General features: G+C 47.6%; 1 protein-coding gene and 1 long non-coding RNA gene across 2 annotated transcripts in view; one reads left to right on the plus strand and one right to left on the minus strand.

Annotated features, from left to right (window-relative positions):
* Positions 1-2,346: 2,346 nt before the first annotated feature.
* Ppp2r1a (protein phosphatase 2 scaffold subunit Aalpha) lies at positions 2,347-23,128 on the minus strand. Its single transcript, XM_052762704.1, has 15 exons — positions 22,960-23,128; positions 16,949-17,039; positions 13,613-13,713; positions 12,343-12,575; positions 11,453-11,600; positions 11,193-11,348; positions 9,535-9,649; positions 9,359-9,429; positions 8,805-8,939; positions 7,099-7,272; positions 6,723-6,783; positions 5,894-6,048; positions 4,874-5,016; positions 2,933-3,024; positions 2,347-2,806 (listed from the first exon to the last, which is right to left on the minus strand). The coding sequence occupies exons 1-15, from the start codon at positions 23,035-23,037 to the stop codon at positions 2,790-2,792; spliced, it is 1,770 nt and encodes a 589-aa protein (XP_052618664.1). The 5' UTR covers positions 23,038-23,128; the 3' UTR covers positions 2,347-2,789.
* Positions 23,129-23,257: 129 nt separating this feature from the next.
* Positions 23,258-23,696, plus strand: part of LOC128125359 (uncharacterized) — a 40,682-nt gene continuing 40,243 nt past the window's right edge. Inside the window, exon 1 of the long non-coding RNA XR_008223144.1 lies at positions 23,258-23,471. This is a non-coding gene — a long non-coding RNA (uncharacterized LOC128125359). The remainder of the gene's footprint in view (positions 23,472-23,696) is intronic.

Below are 23,696 nucleotides of genomic sequence, written 5' to 3' on the forward strand. Positions count from 1 at the left end.
CTGGGCTTCTTGGGTCAAAGCAGAAGGGCTGAGTAAAAAAGATGCCAGCAAAATATGTCTAAGAGTCAGATTATTGGACTTACACAGAAAGAAGACAAAACCTGTGCATGTGTCCTACGAATGAGACCAGAAGACAACTGTAGCTCTGTAGACTGAGCCTCACAGGTGAAAGTGGGGTGTTTAAGCTCATCTTAGCTCCACATAGTGTCTGTACCCTGAACCAGCTCTAGGTCAAGGTCCCAGGAACAAGATCACTGAACAAGCAAAGCTTCACCCACGTCCAACACTGCCTTGATTAGAAGGCATCTCTTAGGGACATGGAAGCTGCTACTCCTGCCCCTTCTGACAACACTCAAGTGCTAGGCCGTCCAGTAGTCTCTGGCTGCTTCTAAACTATGCAACCAGACACCAAAGCACTCCTGGTAACCTGTGATCCCCTGCTAGGATTTCAATGTCCCCATCTCATGACCAGGGTGACCTCCTCAGCCAGCCCATCCTGGGGATCAGCCACACCTGGACTTCAGTCTTGATCCCCATCTTAACACCACCAAATCCTGTAGCCCTGTGTACATGTTCACCCAAGTGGATACTTCTCTGAGTGGAATGTTCCTTGCCTTTAAAATCACTATCAAGAAAGGAAAAGGGGGGGGGGTATAGTGTTTAAGGCAGAGTCACACAAATGTTACTGAAGAGGTAGGTCCCTGGAGACCTTATTAAAATAGGGAGATTAAAATGTAGGAGCCAGGAGGTGGTGGTGCACGCCTTTAATCCCAGCACTTGGGAGGCAGAGCCAAGCGGATCTCTGTGAGTTTGAGGCCAGCTTGGGCTACAGAATGAGTTCCAAGAAAGGCGCAAAGCTACACAGAGAAACCCTGTCTCGAAAAACCAAAAACAAACAAAAAAAAGATGCAGGCCAGGGCCAGCGCTCCTGCATTTCTAACTTGCCTGCCGACAGTGCTAAGTAACAAGATTCCAAGTTCTGTGCATCAGTCTGTAAAAAAGGAAAGGACTGGATTAATGTCAGACTGTGTGTGTGCCCAGTTCTCACCCGAGAAAACGTCCATTCTGGGGCACACAGCACGGCCTGAGGATCCTGCTCGTCTTCTTTGCCTTTGCCCCCACAGCCAACATGGTCTAATAAATGAGGTCAGAAATGATAAAAATCAGTCACCCAATGCCAGTTACTTCCTATCCAGGTGAGTCATGTATCACTCAAGTGTTACGTATTGTGAGACCCTTCCTGGTAGACAATTTATCTGTAAGTCCCTTGTTCCTTTTTCACGGGCTTTTGGCCTCCTACTCTTTTGCTTTGGTCAAAACTGGGGTGACCTTCAAGAGAAGACGCTAGTCATTTAACAGTTCCACAGTTAACAGTAACAGTTGGTTCTTCTGTGTGAGGGATTCAGGCTCTGTTTTACTCTTCTGCCCTGCCTAGCTTACAATAAGAGTTCCCTGGCCTGAGATGACTGCCCCTACTCCAGACATCTGGTCTACATTCCAGAGAACAGAAAGGAGGATCATACCTTTCCTGTGGTATCTTGTGAGTAATATTTCTTTCCATGTCATTTTGGCCAGAATTTAGTCACACCACTAGACACTACAGGAGAAAATGCTTTGAACCAAAGAAGTTATATAGACAGCTAGAAATTATCACTTCCATATTAAGGGGAGAGCAGAAGCTGGAGATATGACTCAGTGGTTAAGAGTGTTGCTCTTTCAGAGGACTCAAGTTTGGTTCCCAAAACCCATGACAGAAGGTTCACAACTGCCTTTATTCCTAACCCTCTTCTGGACTCTAGGGGTACCTGCACACACATGGCTACACACACTAATGTAAGAGAGAAAAAAAAAATCAATCTTCACAAATAATAAAGGCAGGGGAGATATTGAGAACAAATGGTTTTGTCTTCATACACAGTTCCGACAAAGCACTGTGAAGCCACGACCTGAGTCTCCTCACAGAGCCCTAACCAAATCTCCACGTAGGAAGGTTTAGCCTGCAGACTTACACATGGATTCACCGGCCAACCTGACTGCATAGCAAGTGGCCCACGGAGCTTGTGAGTGCTCTCCCAGTGAGGGCTCACACTGGCCCTGTGACTATCACAGGTACTAACACAATCAGCAATACACAAACCTGAAGATCCTGCCAACAGTGCCTGAAAACCTGAACCGCCAAGCAGCCTCTGGGCCCTCTGCCCTGTGTCTCTTGCTGACCCAAGTCCTTCTTCCTCTCAGGACAGCAGGAGTGATAGCTGCAGGACAGTCTCCTCAGGAGGAGAGCAGAAAACAAGCCCCAGGCAGTGCTCTTTCCTCCCTTCAGATGACCAAGACTAGACGACCAACTATTTCTACACCTTTATTTCTCTGTGTAAAGAGTAGGGAAAGGAATAAAATAAAAATGGCACAGTTGACACACACAAAAAAACCACATGGTTGCGGGGTCGGAGAAAGGGTAGTGGTGGTAAGTAGATGGGTGAGGGGTCCCTATTACAGCAGCAGGAGCCAGTGACCTAGGATGCTCCATCTCTCCCAATATGGGCAGGAACAGCCAGCTCTTCCTTTCAGGCTGCTGCCCTGCCCCAACTTGCACTGCCCCAGCCCCTTGGGAGGTGGACAGAGAAGTCTTCCCAGGCTACAGAGAGGAGGAACCGTGCTGGGGGAGGGGCCTGGGGTCAGACCATGCACAGGGAGTGACAGTCATTGGCCTCCACCACCTCCCTAAGGGAGGTACTTGGTGGGGGTTGGAGGGTAGACACCAGAGGCCGGCAATGGTTCTTCTTCCAGCATCAGGCAAGAGACAGAACTGGGGAAACAAGGAACAATCAGACCTCAGAACCAAACCACATTCTCTACCTACACTGCTAAGCGCTGCCCCCTTCCCAGGACCCCCCACCTTTCTTCCAGGGGCTCAATACTCTCAGGCCCTTACCAGTCAGAGCCTCCTGGGCAAAGTACTTGACATCCACATCCTGGTCTTGGGTCAGCTTCTCCAGGATGGGCTTGACTTCACTCTGTAGTGTGCTGGAAAGGGAGGAGAAAAGAAGTGTGGTGAGCCGGGTTAGGCTGGGACAGGGGGGTCACAGGCAGGAAGAAGGTTCCTGTGCAGGTAAGCATCAAGACAGAGACACACCAAATCACTGGCAGAGTATACACAAGGACACACACAAGTATACAAATGAGAAATCCTGATCCCTAGGCTTGGAATCAGTTAAACAAGGACGGCTCTGGGGCTAGCACAGGATGTGACCAAGGTCTAGAAAGCAGAGCCCACAGGTGTTAAGAGCTGAGCAAACATATTCACCAAGGAACTGTGTGTCTGGTATGAATACAAAGGCACATCCCTCTAGATTCTTGTCCGAATGAGCCCAGACCAGAAGACAGGGACAATAATAGGTATGGCAGGAAGATCAAAGGCTTGTTGATTTCAAGGGGCCTAGAAGCGGCATTTATACGGGCGAGTCTGCATGTCCTGTAAGCAAGTTGTGAGACATGAGGGCCCACCTCAGAGACAAAGGTCAAAGGCCCTGGAGCAGAGGCGGGACATACAGGCATCAGACGTCCCCTTCAGTTGGCAGGCAGCTCCTCCTCCCTCCATACAATCACCGCCAGCATTTCTAACACCTAGAGTTGCTTTGCTTCTGTTGTTTGCCTGCTCCTTTGTTTGTTTTAGAGAGGCAGGCCTTACTATATAACTACATGTGACCTCAAACTATGTAGACCAAGCTGGTCTACAACTCATGACCCTCTTGCCTCAACCCTGAGAGTGCTGGGACTACAGGAAGCTGTGCATCATGCCTGGTGGTTACTTTTTTTTTTCCTTTTTTTTTGTTTTTTGTTTTCCAAGACAGGGTTTCTCTGTGTAGCTTTGGAGCCTGTCTTGGAACTCACTATGAAGCCCAGGCTGGCCTCGAACTCATAGAGAGCTGCCTGCCTCTGCCTCCTGAGTGCTGGAATTAAAGGCGTGCACCACCACCGCCCAGCACCCTGGCTGTTACTTTTTCCCCCAAATTGTTTATTTACGCGCGTGTGTGTGTGTGTGTGTGTGTGTGTGTGTGTGTGTGTGTGTGTGTGCGAGCGCGCGCGCGCGCGCATTTTTGTGAAATATTTCCACCCTGTCAGGGGTTTACCTTCTGATACACAGCCTTTCATTTGCATAAAGGCCACCCTATCAATCTCTTCCTTTCACAACTTCCCTGGTCTATGTCCCACCCAAGTCATGAAGACATTTTTCCATATTTTCTACAAGTTTCAGTCATCATCCTGGTTCTGGTTTGAAAACTAACTTCAAATTAATTTGTTTATGCAGACGCAGGAATTCCATTTATTTTACATGAGCATCCAAGTGATCCAATTATTTTTAAAAATGGACATTTCTCCATCTAACTACAATGGTACCCACTGTTCCACACATGGGAGTGTTCTGTGTGCTCTAGAAAATGTTCCAGTGAGACATGAATGTCCATCATGCTGTTTCTTAATTATGTATGTACATGTTTCCCAAGCTTTCCAGGACAGTTTAATAGCTTCACTAGAAATGTTAAATGTATTTCATTGAATGTATTTTTGGTTATTTGATATTTGTGGTACAAGTATAAATTTTAGATACAAGCCTAATTACTACATAGATAAACATGGTACATAAATAAATACAGGCTAATTTCATTTTGTAGTAATTCGTTGCAGTGTAAGCCTGCAACTACCACCCTCTCTTTTCTTTCACTCTATTCTGTGGGAATGAATTCTCATTCCAAAATAGGGAAAACAGGCTTTGGGGAGGAAAAAGGCGGCTAGGGTCACAAGCAAGAAGTCTTCAAACCCTGGGCTAAATCTTCCAATATCTAAGATGTTTAGAACAAGCCCCAAACCTCACCTGTTGTCAAGAATGGGTCCTATCTTCTGTAGGGATTTGGCTACATTGAAGCGGACATTGGCGACTGGGTCTCCAGCCATACGAAGAACTGTGGGCAACATGTGCTTGGTGGTGATATCCTGCCCACAGACCTCAGACAGCACCTGAAGACCAGTGAATGGCAGAAGCACGATTATGCAAGGCTCACTGCTAAGTCCCCATGTCTCCCCATCTGACCAGGCTACCTGGGTCATCATCAGGTTCCTGAGGAACACGGGAGGAACTGGATCCAGAGGCATCACCCTGGGGGAGAGGTTCCCTCTTGTAGCTCCAAACTCCCTAACACAGTCTTCATTTGGGGATGTTCTGGGCTCTATGTTTGTATTTCCTTCATCCTCAGGGTTTAAGGGGTTTTGATTCCTAACCCCTGAAATCCCTCCTTAATACAGGAGTCTCCAAATTGTAGTATGGAGGAAACGAGCAGAATACTTAGTCATTTCCAACCCATCCTTTAGCTTCTAGTTTAGGGAGGACCTACATGTCCTTAAAGCAGTACAGGTCAGTATAACGCTAATGAATATTAGTAAGTATACTCTGACACAGAATCAGAGCTGTTCTATGCCCTCTGTGTCTATTACATTACTCTTCACAGCCTAGTGAGCACCAACATAAATCCCCAAAGGTGAGCAAAACAAACCTTTGATGTGTGGCACAGCTGAATTGAACTGGATTAACTCCAGAGCCACAGAGTTGCTCTCCTGCTCAGCAAGCAGAAGGTGCTGCAGTATGAACACATGTGCTCTGCTGCTCCCACACTACAGCCTCCCGATCTTGCATCTTTCACCATGCAATCCTCAGCCCCCGAGGCTTGATGGGACACTGCAGACTCAAGCTCGGGCCTGCAGTCCTCAGACACCCATCCCTGGCTCCAAGTCAGGTTTCCATTTCTAAGCAAAACACCTGGGTAGATATGGCCCTCCTCTACCTTCATCTCAGGGGCACTCCCATTCCCTGGGCTTCACAGGCAATTGGGGTGCTCACATTGATGCAGAAGAGTGTAGTCATGCGGTGCAGGTAGTTAGGGTCTCCAGACATAGCTAAGACCTTGGGGATGATAGTGGCATGAGCCCACTCCTTCCCGAACTTCTCCACTAGCTTCTTGAGGTTGCTGGTGGCAGCCTCACGGATAGCATAGACTGTAGTAGGAAAAGGGCAGGTGAGGTGATTCAAGGTGAAAGACTGACCAGGAGGGGTTAACAGCCACGACTGCTCCTGCCTAGTTGGAGGCCCTGATGTGGTCAATTCAGCCAAAACAGAAAACAGCACTAGCTACGCTTTATTGAATTTCTTCTCATACAGTACCTTCTGGCCACCCAGAGACAGATGCTATTTGCCTCATTATTCAGAAATGCTAACTGAGAGTCTGCTTGTGCAGATTATATCTCAAGTTATTTAATGCATACTAGTTAAAACTGCCTGACAGAAAACAAACAAACAAACAAAAACAGTAACTTTAATTTTTTTTTAACCACTTAATAAAAACAAGGAACAAGTCTTACAAGGGCCCATGAGACCACAGTGGGAAGTCTTCATGTTTCAGTAGGAGTGTAAAGCAGCAAGATGGGAAGGGACTTGCTTATGGTTCATCAGACAAAGTGAAAGATTCAAACCCATGTATTTCTTCTTGGTGGCTCTCCAACTCCACTCCAGACACCCCATCCCACCCCACCCCTAATCTACACTTCTCTAGGTTTTTTTTAACAGCAACAGAGTGGGTACAGGTGAGTGCTGACAGTAAGGAAACGTGCCAGCTCATCTGTTTGTCCTTGTGGCTACTAACCTGTCCTGCTGTGTGGCTTAGTACACTTACCATGATCCACCAGCCAGGCCATACACAAAGAGTTGAGTTTCTCATCAAAAAATTCCACACCCTGCAGGAAAAAATGATTGGTAAGGCTTGAGGGGGTAAGAGAAAGGGAGGGAGGGAGGGAGGGGTCCCAGAGAATCAGGCAATTCTGAACCACATCAGAGTTGCCAGTCTTCTTCCTCTGACTAAACTCCACGCATCTGCTAAGGACCCAGTTCCTGAGTCCAGTCCTCCCATCACGGGCAGCTGTCACTGCCTACACTGAGGCTCCAAGACCCTAGTTACAGCACCACAGCCGTGGCACCAGGGCTATGGTCAGACCAGAAATCTATATGAAATCTATCAACTCCGGACCAACAAAAGCTGGCTCCTTACTCACCAGCTGTCCAGCCAGCAGAGGCATGTACTCAATGATGGCCAGCCGCACTCGCCACTTGGCATCCTCAGCCAGCTCCACAATGGCAGGGAGCAGAGACTGAGAGAGCTGCCGGATGCCAATCACCTCATTCACGCAGTCCAGGTTGGAGATGATGTTCAGCCGCACTTCAGGACACTTGGGAAAAGGATAAGAGGATTAAGATAACACACTGCATACAGCAGCCCTAGAAAGGTGATAGGAGCAGGAAAGCGCTCCTTTCTGGGTATCATCCTGTAACATGAAATAACCAAATATCCATCTAGTCTCAAGGGTAGCTGAGGCTCTTCAAAGTGAAATGGGAGCCCCCAGACAGGTTGAAGTATCTAGTGTCTGGAATACCAAGGAGTGAATGTGTAGGACTCATTCTCTATCATTCTCATCACTTCAACTTGCTAACGACAGACCAGGGAGCACATGTGACAAGTCTCTGAAGTGCCTGACTCTAAGCATGGCAGTCCATATCCATCCACACTCATTCCATAGAGCAGAGACATCTACAGGAACAAATACATGGACTGGCTCCACAGAGGCCACGAAAAGCAAGTCCTCTGGAAAACCCAAAACCCAGATCCAGGAAGAGTTTTTTTGTTTGTTTGTTTGGGTTTTTTTTTTGTCTGTTTGTTTTTTTGGTTTTTTGTGGTGATAGAAAGTGAACCCAGAGCTGTGAATGTTAGACCTTTCAGCTGACTTCACACACCTCTAAAGAAAGACTTCCAGAGCAGGAACAGCCTATGAAGAATCTTTGTCCCTGCCTGGTTCATCATTATAGAATCAGCCACTGGCCGGGCAGTGGTGGTGCACGCCTTTAATCCCAGCACTTGGGAGGCAGAGCCAGGTGGATCTCTGTGAGTTCGAGGCCAGCCTGGTCTACAGAGTGAGATCTAGGACAGGCACCAAAACTACACAGAGAAACCCTGTCACAAAAAAGCAAAAAAAAAAAAAAAAGAATCAGCCACTGGGTACTCCATGAAAGTTCTCCATTAAAGAATTTGAATGGACAGCAGCACTCCAGGCTTGCTTTCCAAGACCTCTGGTCCTCTGTTACCACAGTGACATCTTTTGTCCTCTGTGGTCTAGGCTACCTGCACAGTTAGGTATGGTAACCTGACTGGCTATGGTCACTGGAACATGTAGAAGACACAAGCTAGAGCCAAACCCTTCAATGGGCCAAGAGATAAAATCATAGTTGTGACCCCAGACCAAGAAAGCCAGGCCAGCAAAACTAACCCCTCAAGAAAGCAACAGTTGGAATGATGTGAGAGGAATAATCACAACTTATTTATGCTACTGTATTAGGGTCTCTATGGAACATGAACTTAAAAATCATGGCGTACCTCTCTAGTATCTACAGTATCTGAATGGAACTATGGGACAGGTTACCACCTGTTCCTCTCCACTGGCACACTCTGTGGATCCCTAAGGATCACCACTGTCTTGGTCTTTGTTCATATCCTCAACACTAGAGAATGGATGAGTGCAAAGTTAAGGGCACATGAAGCAATGTCTAACAAGAGTGAGTGAATAGACACAGACACTTAGGCCTGTCATCAAGCAGGGAGTGTGGGGTGTAGTATGTGGTGCCATGATTCTAAAGCATTCTTAGATAATCGGGTGAACTGTAGTCCATCATCTCTGCAAAGAGCTGAAAACCTTCCTGGTGCTCTTACCTCATCCTTTAGCTGAGCCAAGAAGAGTGGCAAGAGGTGTTCAATGGTGTTGTCTTTGCCCAGAATGGGAGAGAGGCCCATGATGACTGAAGCCAGTGCTGACTTGACGTGTTGGTTGGCATCTGACACGAGCTCCTGGGGAGGAGATGAAAGGGTCAGAAAAAACCCTTTATTGGCAAGTGGCTACAGAGACCTCAGCCCTGATGCCTAAGGAGATCACACTCTCCTAACATAGAGCAGCTCAGGCATGAACTGCACTTATATTAAACAAGCCCTCCCTTGTTTATTATGTGAGCCCTGCTTCCAGCAGCCACTGCCCCATTCCCCAAGCTCCGTGGGTGAGGGGACTCAGTGGCCTCTGAGGGGTAAACACATCCCTTAGAATCTTAGGGTCAGCTGTAACCCTCAGATTTTGCCTACAAATCCATGACTGTTAAACCCAGTTACTATGTGTCCCAAAAGGACCCAAACCTAGCTTGGATCTGATGGTACTCAAAACCAAATCTTCACCCCTCGGTGACAGTCTCAAATCCTACAACCAAGCACTCCATTACCTTGATGCAGGGCAAGATCTGGGTCATGATCACATTCTCCCGGCAGTCAGCTGAGAGATTTTCACAGAACTCTGTGGGCAAAGACAGGAAGGTGCTGTTGAGACTTGATAGCTGGGTCCCATTTCTGCCTCGCAGACATCCACCCACCTAGCTGTGTTCTGGTCACCAGCACCAACCTTTGACCTTGTGGGAGGCTGCGGCCCTCACCTCGGCCTCACAGTCCTTCATCAGGTTCTGGAATGCGGGTACCAGATCTGTCTTGGTGATCTCAGGCCCCACTGCTTTCTGGAGCTGTACACAAAAAGAAGATGGGCAGGGCTGAGAGGCTGGCAGCCACTCAGTGCTAATGAGGCAAAAATTGAGGTGAAGGCACCAGAATGAAGGTAAGACACAGCACCAGGAACCTCATCCCAGGACCACAACACAATCCCCAGTGAAGTCGTCACCTTGCTGAACTCTTGCTTCCTCAGAAACAGAAGGAAGGCTCTAGGACATCTAACATAGTATGTTTTCCATTTACTGTTCAGGTTACTTGGGGTTGGATTCCATTACCTAAACATAGTAAGTGGCTCCCACTTTCATTTGACATGAAAATATAAGCGTATTTATATTTTATTTAATTGGCTACAAGAAGAGGTATCATTTTTGTAATTACAAATGAAATGAGTAAAGAGGAAGACATATGAGCCCTGCCAGTCTCAAGGATCCAGGAGAAGAAGGTATGTGGGTCTGCTTTAACCTGCTTGGAAGACCAGCTAGAAGCAGGATGACTCTCTACTACTAAGAGAATAAATAAGTAAAAATCTTGCAGGGCCTCACATTATCTTGGGCGCACATTACCTTTTATTTAAGAACATGTTTGTGGTCTGCTGTGGGCAGATTGTTACTTCCATAACCCAAGGGTCCTGTCTTCCAAGACCTAGTGTAAGCCTACTTCCCGCTGAGACAGAAGGAGCAGGAGACTGACTCTCTTGCCTTTACAGTGGTTCTAAGCCCTTCAGGCACATAGACTTCAGCATGGCCAAGTGTCAACTTCATATGCCCACGAAACAAGCCCTTAGGGCTGAGCCTTCCAGCAGACCGCAGTAATTATCATCACAAGGGGGTGCTCCTGTCCATCACTTCTGCCCCTTCTCTCAATAAATCCCAGGATCCCACTTCTCATTCTGTTTCTCACCTCCTACATCCTCTGCACAGGCTGTCTTCTTGTTGGGACACAGTTCCTATCTAGATGCCACTTCCTCATCCTCACAACCAGCTGGAGCACGACCTCCTCCTTTCAATGCCATGAGGCACAGAGAATAGCACACTCCATCAGTACTTTCTATTGAGGCTGACCTTTAGCCTGCTCCTTGAAGGCAAGGTATGTGTGTAATTCACTGACTGCAGTACCTCCACCAAAGGCACTGTTAATAACTATGGGCCTGGGAACATAGCACAGCAGTAGAGCGTCTGCCTAGCATGGGTCAAATGGGTCAAGCCTTGGGATCAACTCTCAGCACCGGGGTGGGGTTAGGGTCATGCTGTCAGGTAAGGAAATTTTGATCTTGTCCCTGCTCTGTCTATCTTATGGCATGGCTCTGACAACTAGCTCTTAGACTGTGTTTTTCTTAAGGAAGCTGTGAGGTCAGGGAACATGCTTTCATGGAGTTGGAACTTGGCTTCACAATCATTCTTATCTTAGCACACTCAGGTGCCAATCATGTATCCAGGGCTGGCTCTTCAAGATCAATGGAATGCTTATTAAGACTGAGGACTGTGACTGCTTTAATAAAACATGCCAGCTCCCACATGTGTCTCACTCCTCCCCTCAGAGAACCTCATACCAACTTACCTCTGTGAACTTGTCAGCCACCATATAGCGGACACGCCAAGACTTATCCTCAGCAGCCTGGCGCAAGGTGGGCATCACTAAGGCCTCCAGGTCCTCCTGGGGCAGAAGCTGAGCAATGTTCACACATGCCTCCACTGCCAGCAGCCGCACCGAGTCCTGGGGAGAACAGGGGGTAGGGTGGGGAAGCAGAGGTCCACTGAGCTCTGAGGGTCCCTTGCCTGAGCAAGTAAGGGCATGGTGACAGCCAGGGACTGACTCACCTGCTCGTCAGAGGCCAGGTTAGAGAACATGGGAATGATCTCACTCTTGACATTGTCCAGCTCCAGCACCTTGGCAAACTCCCCCAGCTTGGAGGCTGCGGCCCGCCGCACCATGGGGGTGTCGTCTGAGCACAGGTTCCGGAAGTACCTGGGATAGATGGAGGCCTGGGCTTAGGATCCTGGGAAACCCTAGCAGCCGGCAGCCCAGCCCAGCACAGAGCACTGCTGGTTCTGCTAGAAACTCTGCTGCCCACAATGGTGACTTGTACAACTCATGAACTCTGTCTTCCCAGTCCTACAAATGGGACAAACAAGAATGGAATGTCCCCGCACAACTGACTTGAGGTCTCAGTGAAAGAGTACAAAATAGTACTAACGACTGGCCATGGCCATAAAACTGTTTAAAATGCCACTAACAGGTCTTCCTTGTCAGGAGCCTCAGTCAGAGACACATAGGGACTAATGGAGACATTGCAGTATGTGCACATGGCTGTAACCCAGTACTACGAAGTGACAGATCAGGACCTGGGCTTCACGAGTCTGAGCAACAAGGCAGTGCAATTGCCAGAACATCTACTGAGGGGTCTAGACCAGGCGCAGGCTGGAGGTAACACCAGACACCATTTGTTATGTGGTGTTCTAGATTCTGTTCCAAGCAGGCCATGTGTAACCAATGGCAGGAATGAATTTCCATGAAGGCAGGCCAGGCAAATTCACTCCTGTGGTGTCCAGAGGCCACCGTCAAGGACAAGCCTCTGAGGAAAGCTGAGGAGGGAGTAAGGAGAACTCAGCAACATCAGGTTCTGGGAAGACCTAGAGGGGCCTGAGGCTTCGAGGACCGTTAGAAGAGGTGACAGGGTGCAGGTTGCCAAGGGCAAGTGAGGACTCACTGTCGAAGTTCTGCCTTCACAGCACTGGATACTCGGGGGTAGCAGACCGAGAAGAGGCCGCAGGCCGAGGTGCGGGAGGTGAACCAGTCTCCACCCGCCAGCCGCTTCACCAGAGGCACAAAATGAGCCTCTAGGTCGGAAGGTGAGTGCTCGTGTGAGATGGCCCGTAAGGATTCTACCGCCTTGTCTCGCACCACTGTCTCTTCCACTGTGGCCAGTGACTCCAGGGGTGGCTGTGATGAGAACACAGGTTAGAAAACAGTGTTTTCCCTACTGTCAGCTTTGGTACCCCACCTCATGGCCTGATCTCCCCACCCCATCTTCATCACAAGCATCCCATGAGGATCCCTGAAAGACCCTCACTGGGTCCACGAACCAATCAGTTCTCCAGGAGGCCCATGTGTGTAGCTCTCAATGTACAATAATCACTGTTGATGCTGGCTTCAAAATCCCTGTACCAGGATGTAGGCAACACAACTGTATTGCTCACATATTTGTCACTCCTTTATGAGTCCTGTGAAACAGTCTGGATACTGTCCTCATTAATCAAAGAGCAGGAATCTGAAGTACACAGGCTATGTAATTTGCCTAAGCTGCTAACAGCTATAAGCCAAGATCTGAAAGACCATTTGGCTCTCCTTCCATACGTAACAGATCCTGTCAGTACTGGGTCCTCTCTGTGCTCTCGGCCATCATCCAACAGAGATACACAGACGTATGGTATGGTATGGTATGGTATGGTATGGCCTGGAATGATCAAGCAAACAATCTTGAAAACCTAGCTCTGCTACTTAGTAGGTGGTACAAGTCCCTCCTGGCACTCTAGGTGACTCATGTATCAGATATACCTTCCTACCCAACCACGACAACCACAGCATCTAACCGTGAGTACTTACTACACGCAAATGCTGTGTGAGGGACTCTAAGTCAGTTAGCAGGGTGGGCTTCAGTGGCTTCAATTTACAGAGGCAGACAAAGGTTAGCACTCTTGAAAGTCTTATCAATAAGTTGTAGAACCCTGCCTGACCCCCAACCCACAACCCTACGAGTGGGGTGCCAGCTGGCCTAGTACGGGTAAGTATATAGAATGCATGGTAACTGTAGATTAAATGCCACTAATGACTAGACATAAGTGACACCCAAAGCCCATCCATTCCGAGGTGATCTCCAGCCTTCCTAATTCCTCTCCTTCTTGGTCCCCAAGGGCAGAACCATAGTTTTGACCCCAAGGTAAAAAAGAGGATTAGGGGACCTCCCAGCTTTCACTCACCAGCAGGCAGTGCACATACTCGGGTCCTCCCACCAAAGTGGTGAAGGTTCCCAGTTGTTCGGCCAAGGCCAAGAGGACCTCGTCTTCATCATAGATAGTGTCTGTGGGACAAACACCAAGTCCATCAAAGACTCAAGCCAAACTAGTAACCCCAGCTTCAAACAAGCGAAGAGCCCTCTGCTTCCTCACTGTCAGCACCCCTATCTCCCTACCCACCTTCCTCATCATCCTCTACCTGGAGAGCAGAGTGAGCCCCAGTCCCACAACCACCCTTTCTGTGCTAGATTAGACGGGGAGCGGCAACTGAGTGGCACCACCACTCTAAGCCCCAGGTTTGGCTCCCTCTCAATGGGGGCAAACACAACCATGTTTACGCAGCACAGGATGTTCAATTGAACTGCTGGCTGCGTCCAGCTTAAACACACAGCACTACTTTCAGGAACTCCTGAAAAGTTAGTTAGGTTATAACTAACGTAAGAAAAACTATATACAAAAGTACAATAACTATATACAATATATACAAGTAATAAATACCTAAACAATGTCTAGTCCATTTGTATTTGACAAATTCAGAGAAAATAATTCCATTATCTATCTTATTTTGGTAAGTCCAAAATGTACCTAATTCACTTTCTATCCTAATTAATCTTCAACTATAACTAACTAATCTTCAACTCCCTCAGAGATCCAAGAAGGAAATAATATTACCTAATAAAAAATAAAAACAGGAAGTACATGCAAGCAGCTTCCAAAAAAATTGTGACAAAAAAACTTCAGCCAGGAAATTTTTTTCTACCTTTTCAGGGTTGGTTTAGCCACTGCTGCTTGCAGATTTTCCAAGAAGCCCCTAGACTAAGTCAGATCCTTTCCTGAACTCATTCTCTCCCCCTACTTGCACCTTTACCAAGTACCCTGTCATGAGCTATGGTCACTTGCTCTATGCAGCCAGGACTTGCTTTCACGTGCTCCAGTTCCCGCCACAGCTGGAGTAGCATGTGCTTAAATCAGTCTGTTAAAAAATGAGTGACCAAGCGACAGGGAAACTGCCTGCTCTGCCCAACTCAAGGGCCTCTCTCAGGTTCTGCCTCTCCTGAGGGAAATGCTGGCTGTTCCCACAATGACCAGCATTTTAACATTCTCCACTTTGGACTTGCCATGAGGAAGCCAAGCAGAGTAGCTCAGGAGAAACCTAGGCCAACACTACTGATACCTTGACCTCACAGTTCCAGATTCTAGAACTACAGAAACACAGCTGTTGAAGATGCCCAGTCTGAGGCCTTTGTCCCTAGTAAACTAATAGAATTCAGTGATTTTCCCTCAAAAAAAAAAGAGCTGAACGTTCTGTCAATAATGAGATTAGAGACCTTTAGCTTGTGCTCTCTAAAACACTATCACTGTCCTGCACATGTGTCTGCTGCTTGCTGTTCTGAACACTTTCAGAGCCCAGAGCAGAAGAAATCTGACATTACTTAGATTTCCAACAGCTCAAAAATAAAGCTGTCTGAATCACAGTTCCTTTTCAATCTTTGGACTCCCGCACTTTCCGGCTCCCACAGTTTTTCCCATCTGGATTATTAAATGCCACATGCAATTTTCAAATAATACATCTGAGTAGTTATTTTCCACATTTAGTGAATTGTCACTGTCCCATTATGTGACTTGTGACACTGCGAGGAAGGACAACAGCAAGGCAGGCCCGAACCCGGGCCATCTGACTACAGAGCCTCTGCTCTCAGATATTACCTTGCTGGCAGGCTTGCTGCCTCTGTGCCTCCCCTCACACCCCTTCTATGTATCCACACGATGATCCTAAATCTCACTCCCTTTGTACTCCAGTAGCTAGCCACAATGGCACCTTGCCCATCTACAGAATTAAACCTCAGGGGTTCCATATGGTACAGAAGGCCAGGAAAAGGCAACCCATTATAACCTATGTGACTCTCTGGGTGCCCCTAATCCTGATGGCACTGTCATCCCACTTCCATTCACTAGTCACTAACACTGGTCATTCTCATTAACTGCACAGCTCCCTCCTCAAAGAATCGCCTACATACAGCACTTACTCCACAGTTCTTATAGAACAGCCTTTCAACTAAGGAGCTGAGCCCAAGCTGGAGGGCATTCCCAGGTTCTCGGCAGGGTAAAGCCACAGCAGCTTGTTGCAAAACCCAGGGATCATTGGCTTTTCTCCTGTACTATTTATTCATGTAACTGTTCTTCATGTCATCCTGCTGCCCCATAAGCTGCCTCTATCTCCGCATCCTAAAACCTTAGGGTATCTCGGATAGTTTGTCAAAGGAAGACCCTGGTTTGGGACCATCTCCTCAACAGGCCTCAGCTGCCCATGTACCAAACAGGGGAGAGCCAAGGCGCTTGGCCTTCTACTTCTCCCAGGTCATCCACAGATGGTCCAATACAAATCACTCTGTCAGTAACAGGGCACTGAACACCTTTAGTTCCAATTCTGACTAGAGGTGACTGTAGTAGGGGTGAAATGACAATAACGAGCAGGGATTTAGTATGGTGGCCCACACTGTGCCAGCCATTGTACTGAGTATTTGATATGTACCTGAAGACAGTGGACTTGCTAAAAGTTAAGAGAGCCCCACTTGCCAAACGCCTGGACCTGTTACAGCATCGTGCCTATCTTACCCATGAACCCTCTGATGCAGGCCGATGGGAAATCAGATCACCGTTCTTTACAATTAGCTAACATTGCTCACTATGGAGTCTAAATATAAACTCCCTTTGGTCATCTCCAGATAGAAAAATCCCAGGGAAATGAGTTACTTCATCTTTCCGTGCCTTAGTTTCTTCATGTATAAATCAGCAACAGTAGCGCTCCTTGCTTTAAGGTGTTGCTATGAGACTGAGATGAATGGCAATGGAGATAGACATTTAGGAGTATAGGCACCATTAAAAACACTGTGTGAACTAAGAGCTAACTCAGTATCACAAAACAAGACCTGAGGGGCAAGCTGGCATGTGACAACTATGTAATAAATGTTAATGATTATTGCTCTTTAATACTCACATCAACTATAGAATGTGGAGAAGATTATTTTCATTTTAGATATGGAAAAAAATCTAAGAAACTTATCTAAAGTCAATGTTACTGTTGAAGCTGTGATTTATATAAACTAGGTTCTATTGCTCCATCAATCCAGATGATTTTTTCTCAGAGGACTGCATTTAGGCTCCTCTGGAGTACTGCCCCATGCTACCACAGTGGCATAGGGAAGACTTATTAATTTATAAATCTACAGTGAGACTTCTCACTCAATAGCAAGAACCACCCAACTGTCCTCACTGCATTTGGGCCCCAGAAATCCTTACCTGTAAGGAAGGGCAGGAGCTCACTTCTGGTCCGTTCAACCCCAAGGGCCAAGGCGATGGTGGAGAGCTTCTTGATACTATTGAGGCGAAGCTAATGAAAGGACAAGCAAAGGACAGGAGAACCTTTAGGAATTTTGGACCCATAGGACTTCCACAGTTCTGAAACCATTAGGTCAATACCCAGACTTCATGCTATTCATGAAGATGCTCAATGATCCACAGAAGGTAACAGCAAAATACAACCAAGCAACTCCGTGTTCCTGAAAAAAATACAGCAATGGAAGCCAGCACCTCCCCTGGGTCTTTCCAATTTTAGTCTAAAATGAACTCCACTCCCCTACCATTACTGCAGAGAACCATTACTTGGGAGGTGGTAGCAGGAGGAAGCAGGAGAATCAGAAGTTCAAGGTCACCCTTAACTACATACCAAGTTCCAGGCCAGCCTCAGCTGCAACAATGCCTTACTAGAGCTCCTATAAGCCACCCTAATTAAAATGACTGTATGTAGGAGGACTATGGGAAAAAGGGGATCAGTGGGAATGGCAGGGTACAGAGAGGATTATGATCAAAATGCATCATGTAGATGCAGGAGAATATCATAATGAAACCACTATTATGTAGAATTAATATATGCTAAAAAAACAACAACAACAAAAAGCAAGATTAGCATTAACAGTGCTAATCCCTCTAGTTCAGTGGGGCTGACCCACAATATGAAGGTTTATTTCTTGTCTCTATGTAAGCATGTGTTTTTGCTTATTGTTTTTGGCTTGTAGCTTCCCTCTCACATAGGTCATAACAGCCAGAAGAATGTCTCTTGCCCAAAGCTAGTCACAGAAAGGCTCATCTTCCCCTGCCTTCCTGTACTACAGTAGCCATAAAGGGTTTATCCTGACCACCAACTATAAATACCATTTCAGAAGGGGTCCCATCCTATACCCTAGAAGGAGGAATGCTGCAGAGGCCAAGAAGAATGCTGAAACCTTTCTAGGTTTTCCTTATCCAGTCCATTACCAAATAGGGTATGTGGGAACCCTGATTTACAGCTAGCTGATAAAGAGGCACAGGTAAAAGACCTGGGGCTTACAACTGGCATCTGAAGGTCGGGAGACAGTCTTAGGGATGAGGCCTCAACTGTGAGATCTGACACTCACCAAGTGAGACAGCATCCCAACTGAACTAGGTTACAGAACACTGGCTGGTGGGTGCTGCTGCAGAATGGAATGCTTGGTTGTTATCAGGGAAATCATGCACCATTTAGGATCACGGAACTCTTTTGACTGTTGTGTGAGAGCCCAGGAAAAGCAAGCAGCTTTGTTCTTCCAATGCACAGCATATGGGAGACACAAATCAGTCCTAAGCTCTTGTACTTGAGAATGTGAAAGAGCATCTTTGCTAGTAGTATGTTTCATCTTAAGATGAAACCATCCGCTATTCAGAGTTGGTCCTAGACCCTCTGAGTATCCTTATAAGAAACAGAAATGGAGAAGACATATTTGCAGAAGACAGGGTCATGTAAAAATGGAGGAAGATGTTCAGGTGGCATATGCACAAACCCAAGAACACTAAGAATTGTCAATGGCTCCCTGAAGTTAGAAGAGATGCGAGGCAGACTTCCCTTGGAACCTCTGAAGAACTGCTGACAATTTGATTTCAGATTTTTGGCTTTCAGGACTTTTAGAGGATACATTTGTTGTTTTAACCCACCCTGTTTGTGGTGATTTACTCCATCAGTCTTAACAAATGACTGTCTTGAAGCATTTACATGCTAGGTTCTCACTTTCCCACTAGGGAAGAACATGTGTGACTATGCCTCTCCACTTCACAGAAACTTGAGGCTCAGATAAGGAAACACCTGCCTAGACTAGCCCTGAAAACTGACTATAACAACTTCCCTGTCTGTTTCTTCCTCTCCACACAGTGCTTTTATTCTACCCAGGTCCATAACTGTCCCAAGAATGTAATAAGATAATGTGAAGAAGACAATGTTTGAGGGACACAAACCATTATCACACAGGGGAAAGAGAACAGAGGAGACTGAGGGAGAGCTGAAGTGTGGGTACTCTCCAGCTGTTCTCTTTTCAGGCCCCAGACAACTGGAAGGACATCTACAAATAACTGTGATCCTGGACAAGTATGGTTCTCAAATAAGGGGACTGAGGGGGTCTCTGGGCGCACAGACTGAGAATCTGATAAAGTGCTATGATGAAAACTGTACCTGAGCACAGCAGTACAAGCCTGTATCCCCAGCACTTGGGAGGCTATGGCAGGAACATCATGTGTTCCAGGTTAGCCTGGTCTACAAAACAATACTTTACCTCAAAAACAAAAACAAAAAAAACCCCAAACTTTTCATTCAATGTCACCAGGGCTTTTGGAGGAATGAAGGAACAAAGGAGGCCCCAAATCTCATTTCAGTAGTAAAAAGATGAAGTACTATAAACCCAAAAAACTTATTTCCAGCCAAACTATAAAATGTGCAGAGATCTGCCGGGTGGCGGCGGCGGCGGCGGCGGCGGCGGCGGCGGCGGCGGCGGCGGCGGCGGCGGCGCACGCCTTTAATCCCAGCACTCGGGAGGCAGAGCCAGGTGAATCTCTGTGAGTTCAAGGCCAGCCTGGTCTACAGAGCGAGATCCAGGACACGCACCAAAACTACACAGAGAAACCCTGTCTCGAAAAAAAATGTGCAGAGATCTATGGAAAGGTTAAAAAAACCAAATATTGCAAACACTAACAATCCCTAGATGCTGGCAGTAAGTCTGCAGGTGCTCAGTGCACTGCTGAGTACCTAGCAAAACTATTCTTTAAATTACCAGTAAACGTTCCTGGCCTCACAGTCACTGTCTCTGAATCACTCAACTTGTACTCACAGGACAATGGCAGCCACAGGAAAGAGACATTACGTAAACAAACTGGCATGGCTTACATTCCAGCAAAACTTCACCTGCAAAAGCTGGCAGTGGCTGGATATGGTCCAAAGCCTGTATTTTTACTGACCTGTGAACTAGTTTTGATTACAACATTCTTGCCTCAATTTTTAAAAATGAAATTCTACAGGAATGGCTGTCATAGCAGCCTGCTTCCTTTCCCCTTTGTGTTTAAGGTAGACAGATGTTTGTGCTCCTCTTCCAGACGGACTATGGGAAACGCATGGACCAGGGCCACAACTGGTGAGCAGCAGCCCTAAGAGCAACGGATGGTATCAAGGAGCAACCGCAATCACATTCATAATCTTAATGTTAGTATAAGAGCACAGAACATCTATAGATTGCTTCCTGTATGCTCAGCCAGTTTATTAACAAAGTCGGCATTGTGCTTTGAGGTCTTGTTCTGGAAACACCATTTTAAAAGGCAAGGATGATGATGCAAAGAAGCAGGCACTTTATGGAAAGCAATGAATCCCCAACCAGAAGAACCTAAGCATTCTGACTATCCATCCTGTCACTGCAGAAATAAGAGTTGGGATCCTGAGTATCAAGCTTCCTCCCCAGTTGCGGGCAGCTGTTCCTCCACTCTAATTTTGATTGTTAACAATGTCCATTGTTTTCTTTAGGAAGATGGCACTGTGAATGCTAGAGAAAAGAGGCAGAAAGCTGTGTAACCATGTGGCCTGAATTCAAAGCTATGCTGTTATCAATCAGCAAGATCTTAGGTCATCTTCATCCAGTGAGACTTATGACAGACTTCTGATCTCCAGAACCATAAATAAAACTATATGTTGTTTTATACTGTTAAGTTTATGGAATGTGTTACAAAAGCCTAACAAAACTGACACACTGATCTAAGCTAATCAAGTTCCTTATTGTCTCTGCATGCACATTTCATCCAACAGCTTCCCTCAATCTGAGCACTAATGTCTTAAATACTTCCCCACCCCCAACCGGAACCATGTATAACAGCATTCCTGACTTCTCACTAAAAGCAGCAACAATCTCCCAGTTATGACAAATGACAACCAAAACATCCCTAGACAATGCTCAACATCCCTGGTGGCAAAAATCGCTTCAAGATGGAAACTGCAGTCACTGCATAGATATAGTCCCTCTTTCTATAAGCCTTTCTCCCAATTTCTCAAACATTGCATCCTGGAATCTCTTGACTGGCCCAATTCCTCACCCAACTGTTTAGTTGTTACGCACTCTGCCCAGAATCTCACAGCTCTCCCCTTTGCAGGTATTGGCTCCAATTTCAACTTTTCAACAAGACTTCCCCCATACTTACTCTAATACTGTACCCTACATTCTTTATTTTTCTCCCTACTATTTTTCATGGTCAACCCAATATGTACTTTTCTGTCACCCCTCACTACAAGGTAAATTCTCCCAAGGCCAGTTTTTGTCCTTTTTCTCCCAGCTGTAACCAAGCATCTAGAGCACTGCTCAGAACACAGGCCCATGCCGGGCGGTGGTGGCGCACGCCTTTAATCCCAGCACTCGGGAGGCAGAGCCAGGCGGATCTCTGTGAGTTCGAGGCCAGCCTGGTCTCCAAAGCGAGTTCCAGGAAAGGCGCAAAGCTACACAGAGAAACCCTGTCTCGAAAAACCAAAAAAAAAAAAAAAAAAAAAAGAAAAAAAAAAAGAACACAGGCCCAACAAACAATTGCTGATTCATTATCTCAACACTGACAGGTCTCATCACTTCTTACAGGTGGTAGTCTATTTTCTTCTGTTTACCTGCTTCACACCTAGCTCCTGAACAGCAACTAGCCTGTTTCTTTGTTGATAAGAGTGTCACTATGTAGACTAGGCTAGTCTTGAACCTGCCTCTGCCTCCTGAATGCTGAGATTACACACGCACCACCATACCTGGCTCTGGTCTCCGTTATATTCCCAACAACATTCCTAATAACACTGCATGTGTTTACTAAACACATAAATTCAGAGTATCCCTTAAACCAGGCTGTTATTCCCATTTAAGAAGAGAAACACTGATTGCCGGTGTCAAACAGCAAGAAGTGCAAGGCCCAGGAATACAAACTCCTGCCTGTCAGGCATCGGAACCAGAATCATATACATTAAGACTTAGAGGCTGGGCCCAGCCTCAGGTTACTCAGTGCACCACAAACAATTCCATACAGTAGGAGAAACAGAGGCTCCATAGAGCATGGTAGCACAATAGCCACTCCCCCAAATAACAGCTAACATTTATGGGGCCTTTAAAAGCAGCCAGTTCTATTTTACTACATTTCCTCAGCCACCGGGGTAAGCCAGCACTATTATTAGCCAGTATTTTGTGGAAAACGGAAGCCAGGGGCGATGAAATAATGTGCACACAAAGTCATCCTCAGGAGAGAGGATACGGCCTTGGGGTCTGATCTTTTTTTCAAAACCACAGCCGACCGACTCAAAAGGCCCTGGATCACTCTTCTCCCACGAACCAGTTAACTCGCTTGGCAGTCCGGCCTGGGACGAGGTTGGGGAGCGGTGGGTCTGTACACGTGACCTATCCCTGAATTAGGCTAGCTAAATCTCAGGAGAGAATACTTCCACGTCCTACGTCCTCCTTCAGGAGAGCTACCCCAAAATACGAGGTGCAGGCCTAGAGGAATGGATGGATGCCCTGGTACCAGTCTCCCCTCGGCCCAGGTAAAGAAAACACTAAAAGCAACGGGAAATGTACCCTGGTCCTCGGCACCCATGAGGGCTTCCCCTACTCTGCTGGTCACGCGCCCCCGTCCATCTCCCCCAGGGGGCCATTCTGAGTCCGCCGCCAATCACTCGACTAGCAGGCGGCCGCAGGCTCCCCAGCCCATCTCGGGCCACCCAGGCACAGATCCCGGGCGGCCGCGCGCACTCGGAAGGGACCCTCGAGGCTTGCCCTCCGCCGGGGACAAGACCCAATCAGGGGCGCCATCTCATCGAATCTTGCCACCACGGAAGATGAGACCTCGATTCTGATTGGCCGCCGCTGCCTTCCGCCACTCCCGGAGAACCCGGAGCCATCTCTCCCGCATTCCGCGAACATCCCCGTCCCCGATCTCCCCCACACACTTTAACGGAAGGCTCCCCACACCTGAACGTCTTCATTGCGGAGTTCATCGATGAGCACCGCAATGGGGTAAAGTGAGTCGTCGCCGTCGGCAGCTGCCATCTTGGCTCCCTGGCGTCTGTATCAGGCTGCGGCCAGCGCCGGGCGGAATCCAGGATCGGGCGGGGCGGTGCCGGGGGAAGGACGCAAAGAGGGCGTGGGGGCGCCCGAGCCAGGCTACAGGGGCTGTCCCGCCGCCATTCTCCGCACAAGGTCGCGTCTGTTTGGTCCGAACCAACCAAGTCCCGCCTACTTCCCATTCACCATTGGTCAGACGAACCAGATTGGCTTTCCGCTGGAGGATCGGAAGCGGAAGTGGAGTATCTTAGCGACCAAGGTTGTTCCCGCCCACGTCGCCGCTAGCAACCGCAGGAACGAGCAGGGCTTTGAGCCAATGAGAATCGAGAGTGGGAGGTGGCGAAAGTGGCTATGTCGGGAGGCTCCCAGAAGGCTTAAACCTGGGTGCTGGGAGCGGTGCGTGACGTAATGAAGGACAGGTGGGTCGAGTTGTACCTCCGCGGCGTTACACCGTCCGCTGTGAAGAAGGGAGACTTTCCTTGCTCGCTTCCTACGACCGCGGGCCTGGGGCTGGTGGCCTAGGCCCACCTGCCCTCCTACTCTGGATCAGTCCTAGGAACTAGAGCCCTTATCTGGCTGAGGAGCTTCCAAGGAGCTAGTTAGCAATCAATTGGCGCCCAACCCAATCTCTTCGTGAGACGGGT

This window comes from Peromyscus californicus, unplaced genomic scaffold (genome assembly GCF_007827085.1).
Source record: "Peromyscus californicus insignis strain IS unplaced genomic scaffold, ASM782708v3 Scaffold_4__1_contigs__length_199733344, whole genome shotgun sequence".
Lineage (NCBI taxonomy): Eukaryota > Metazoa > Chordata > Mammalia > Rodentia > Cricetidae > Peromyscus > Peromyscus californicus.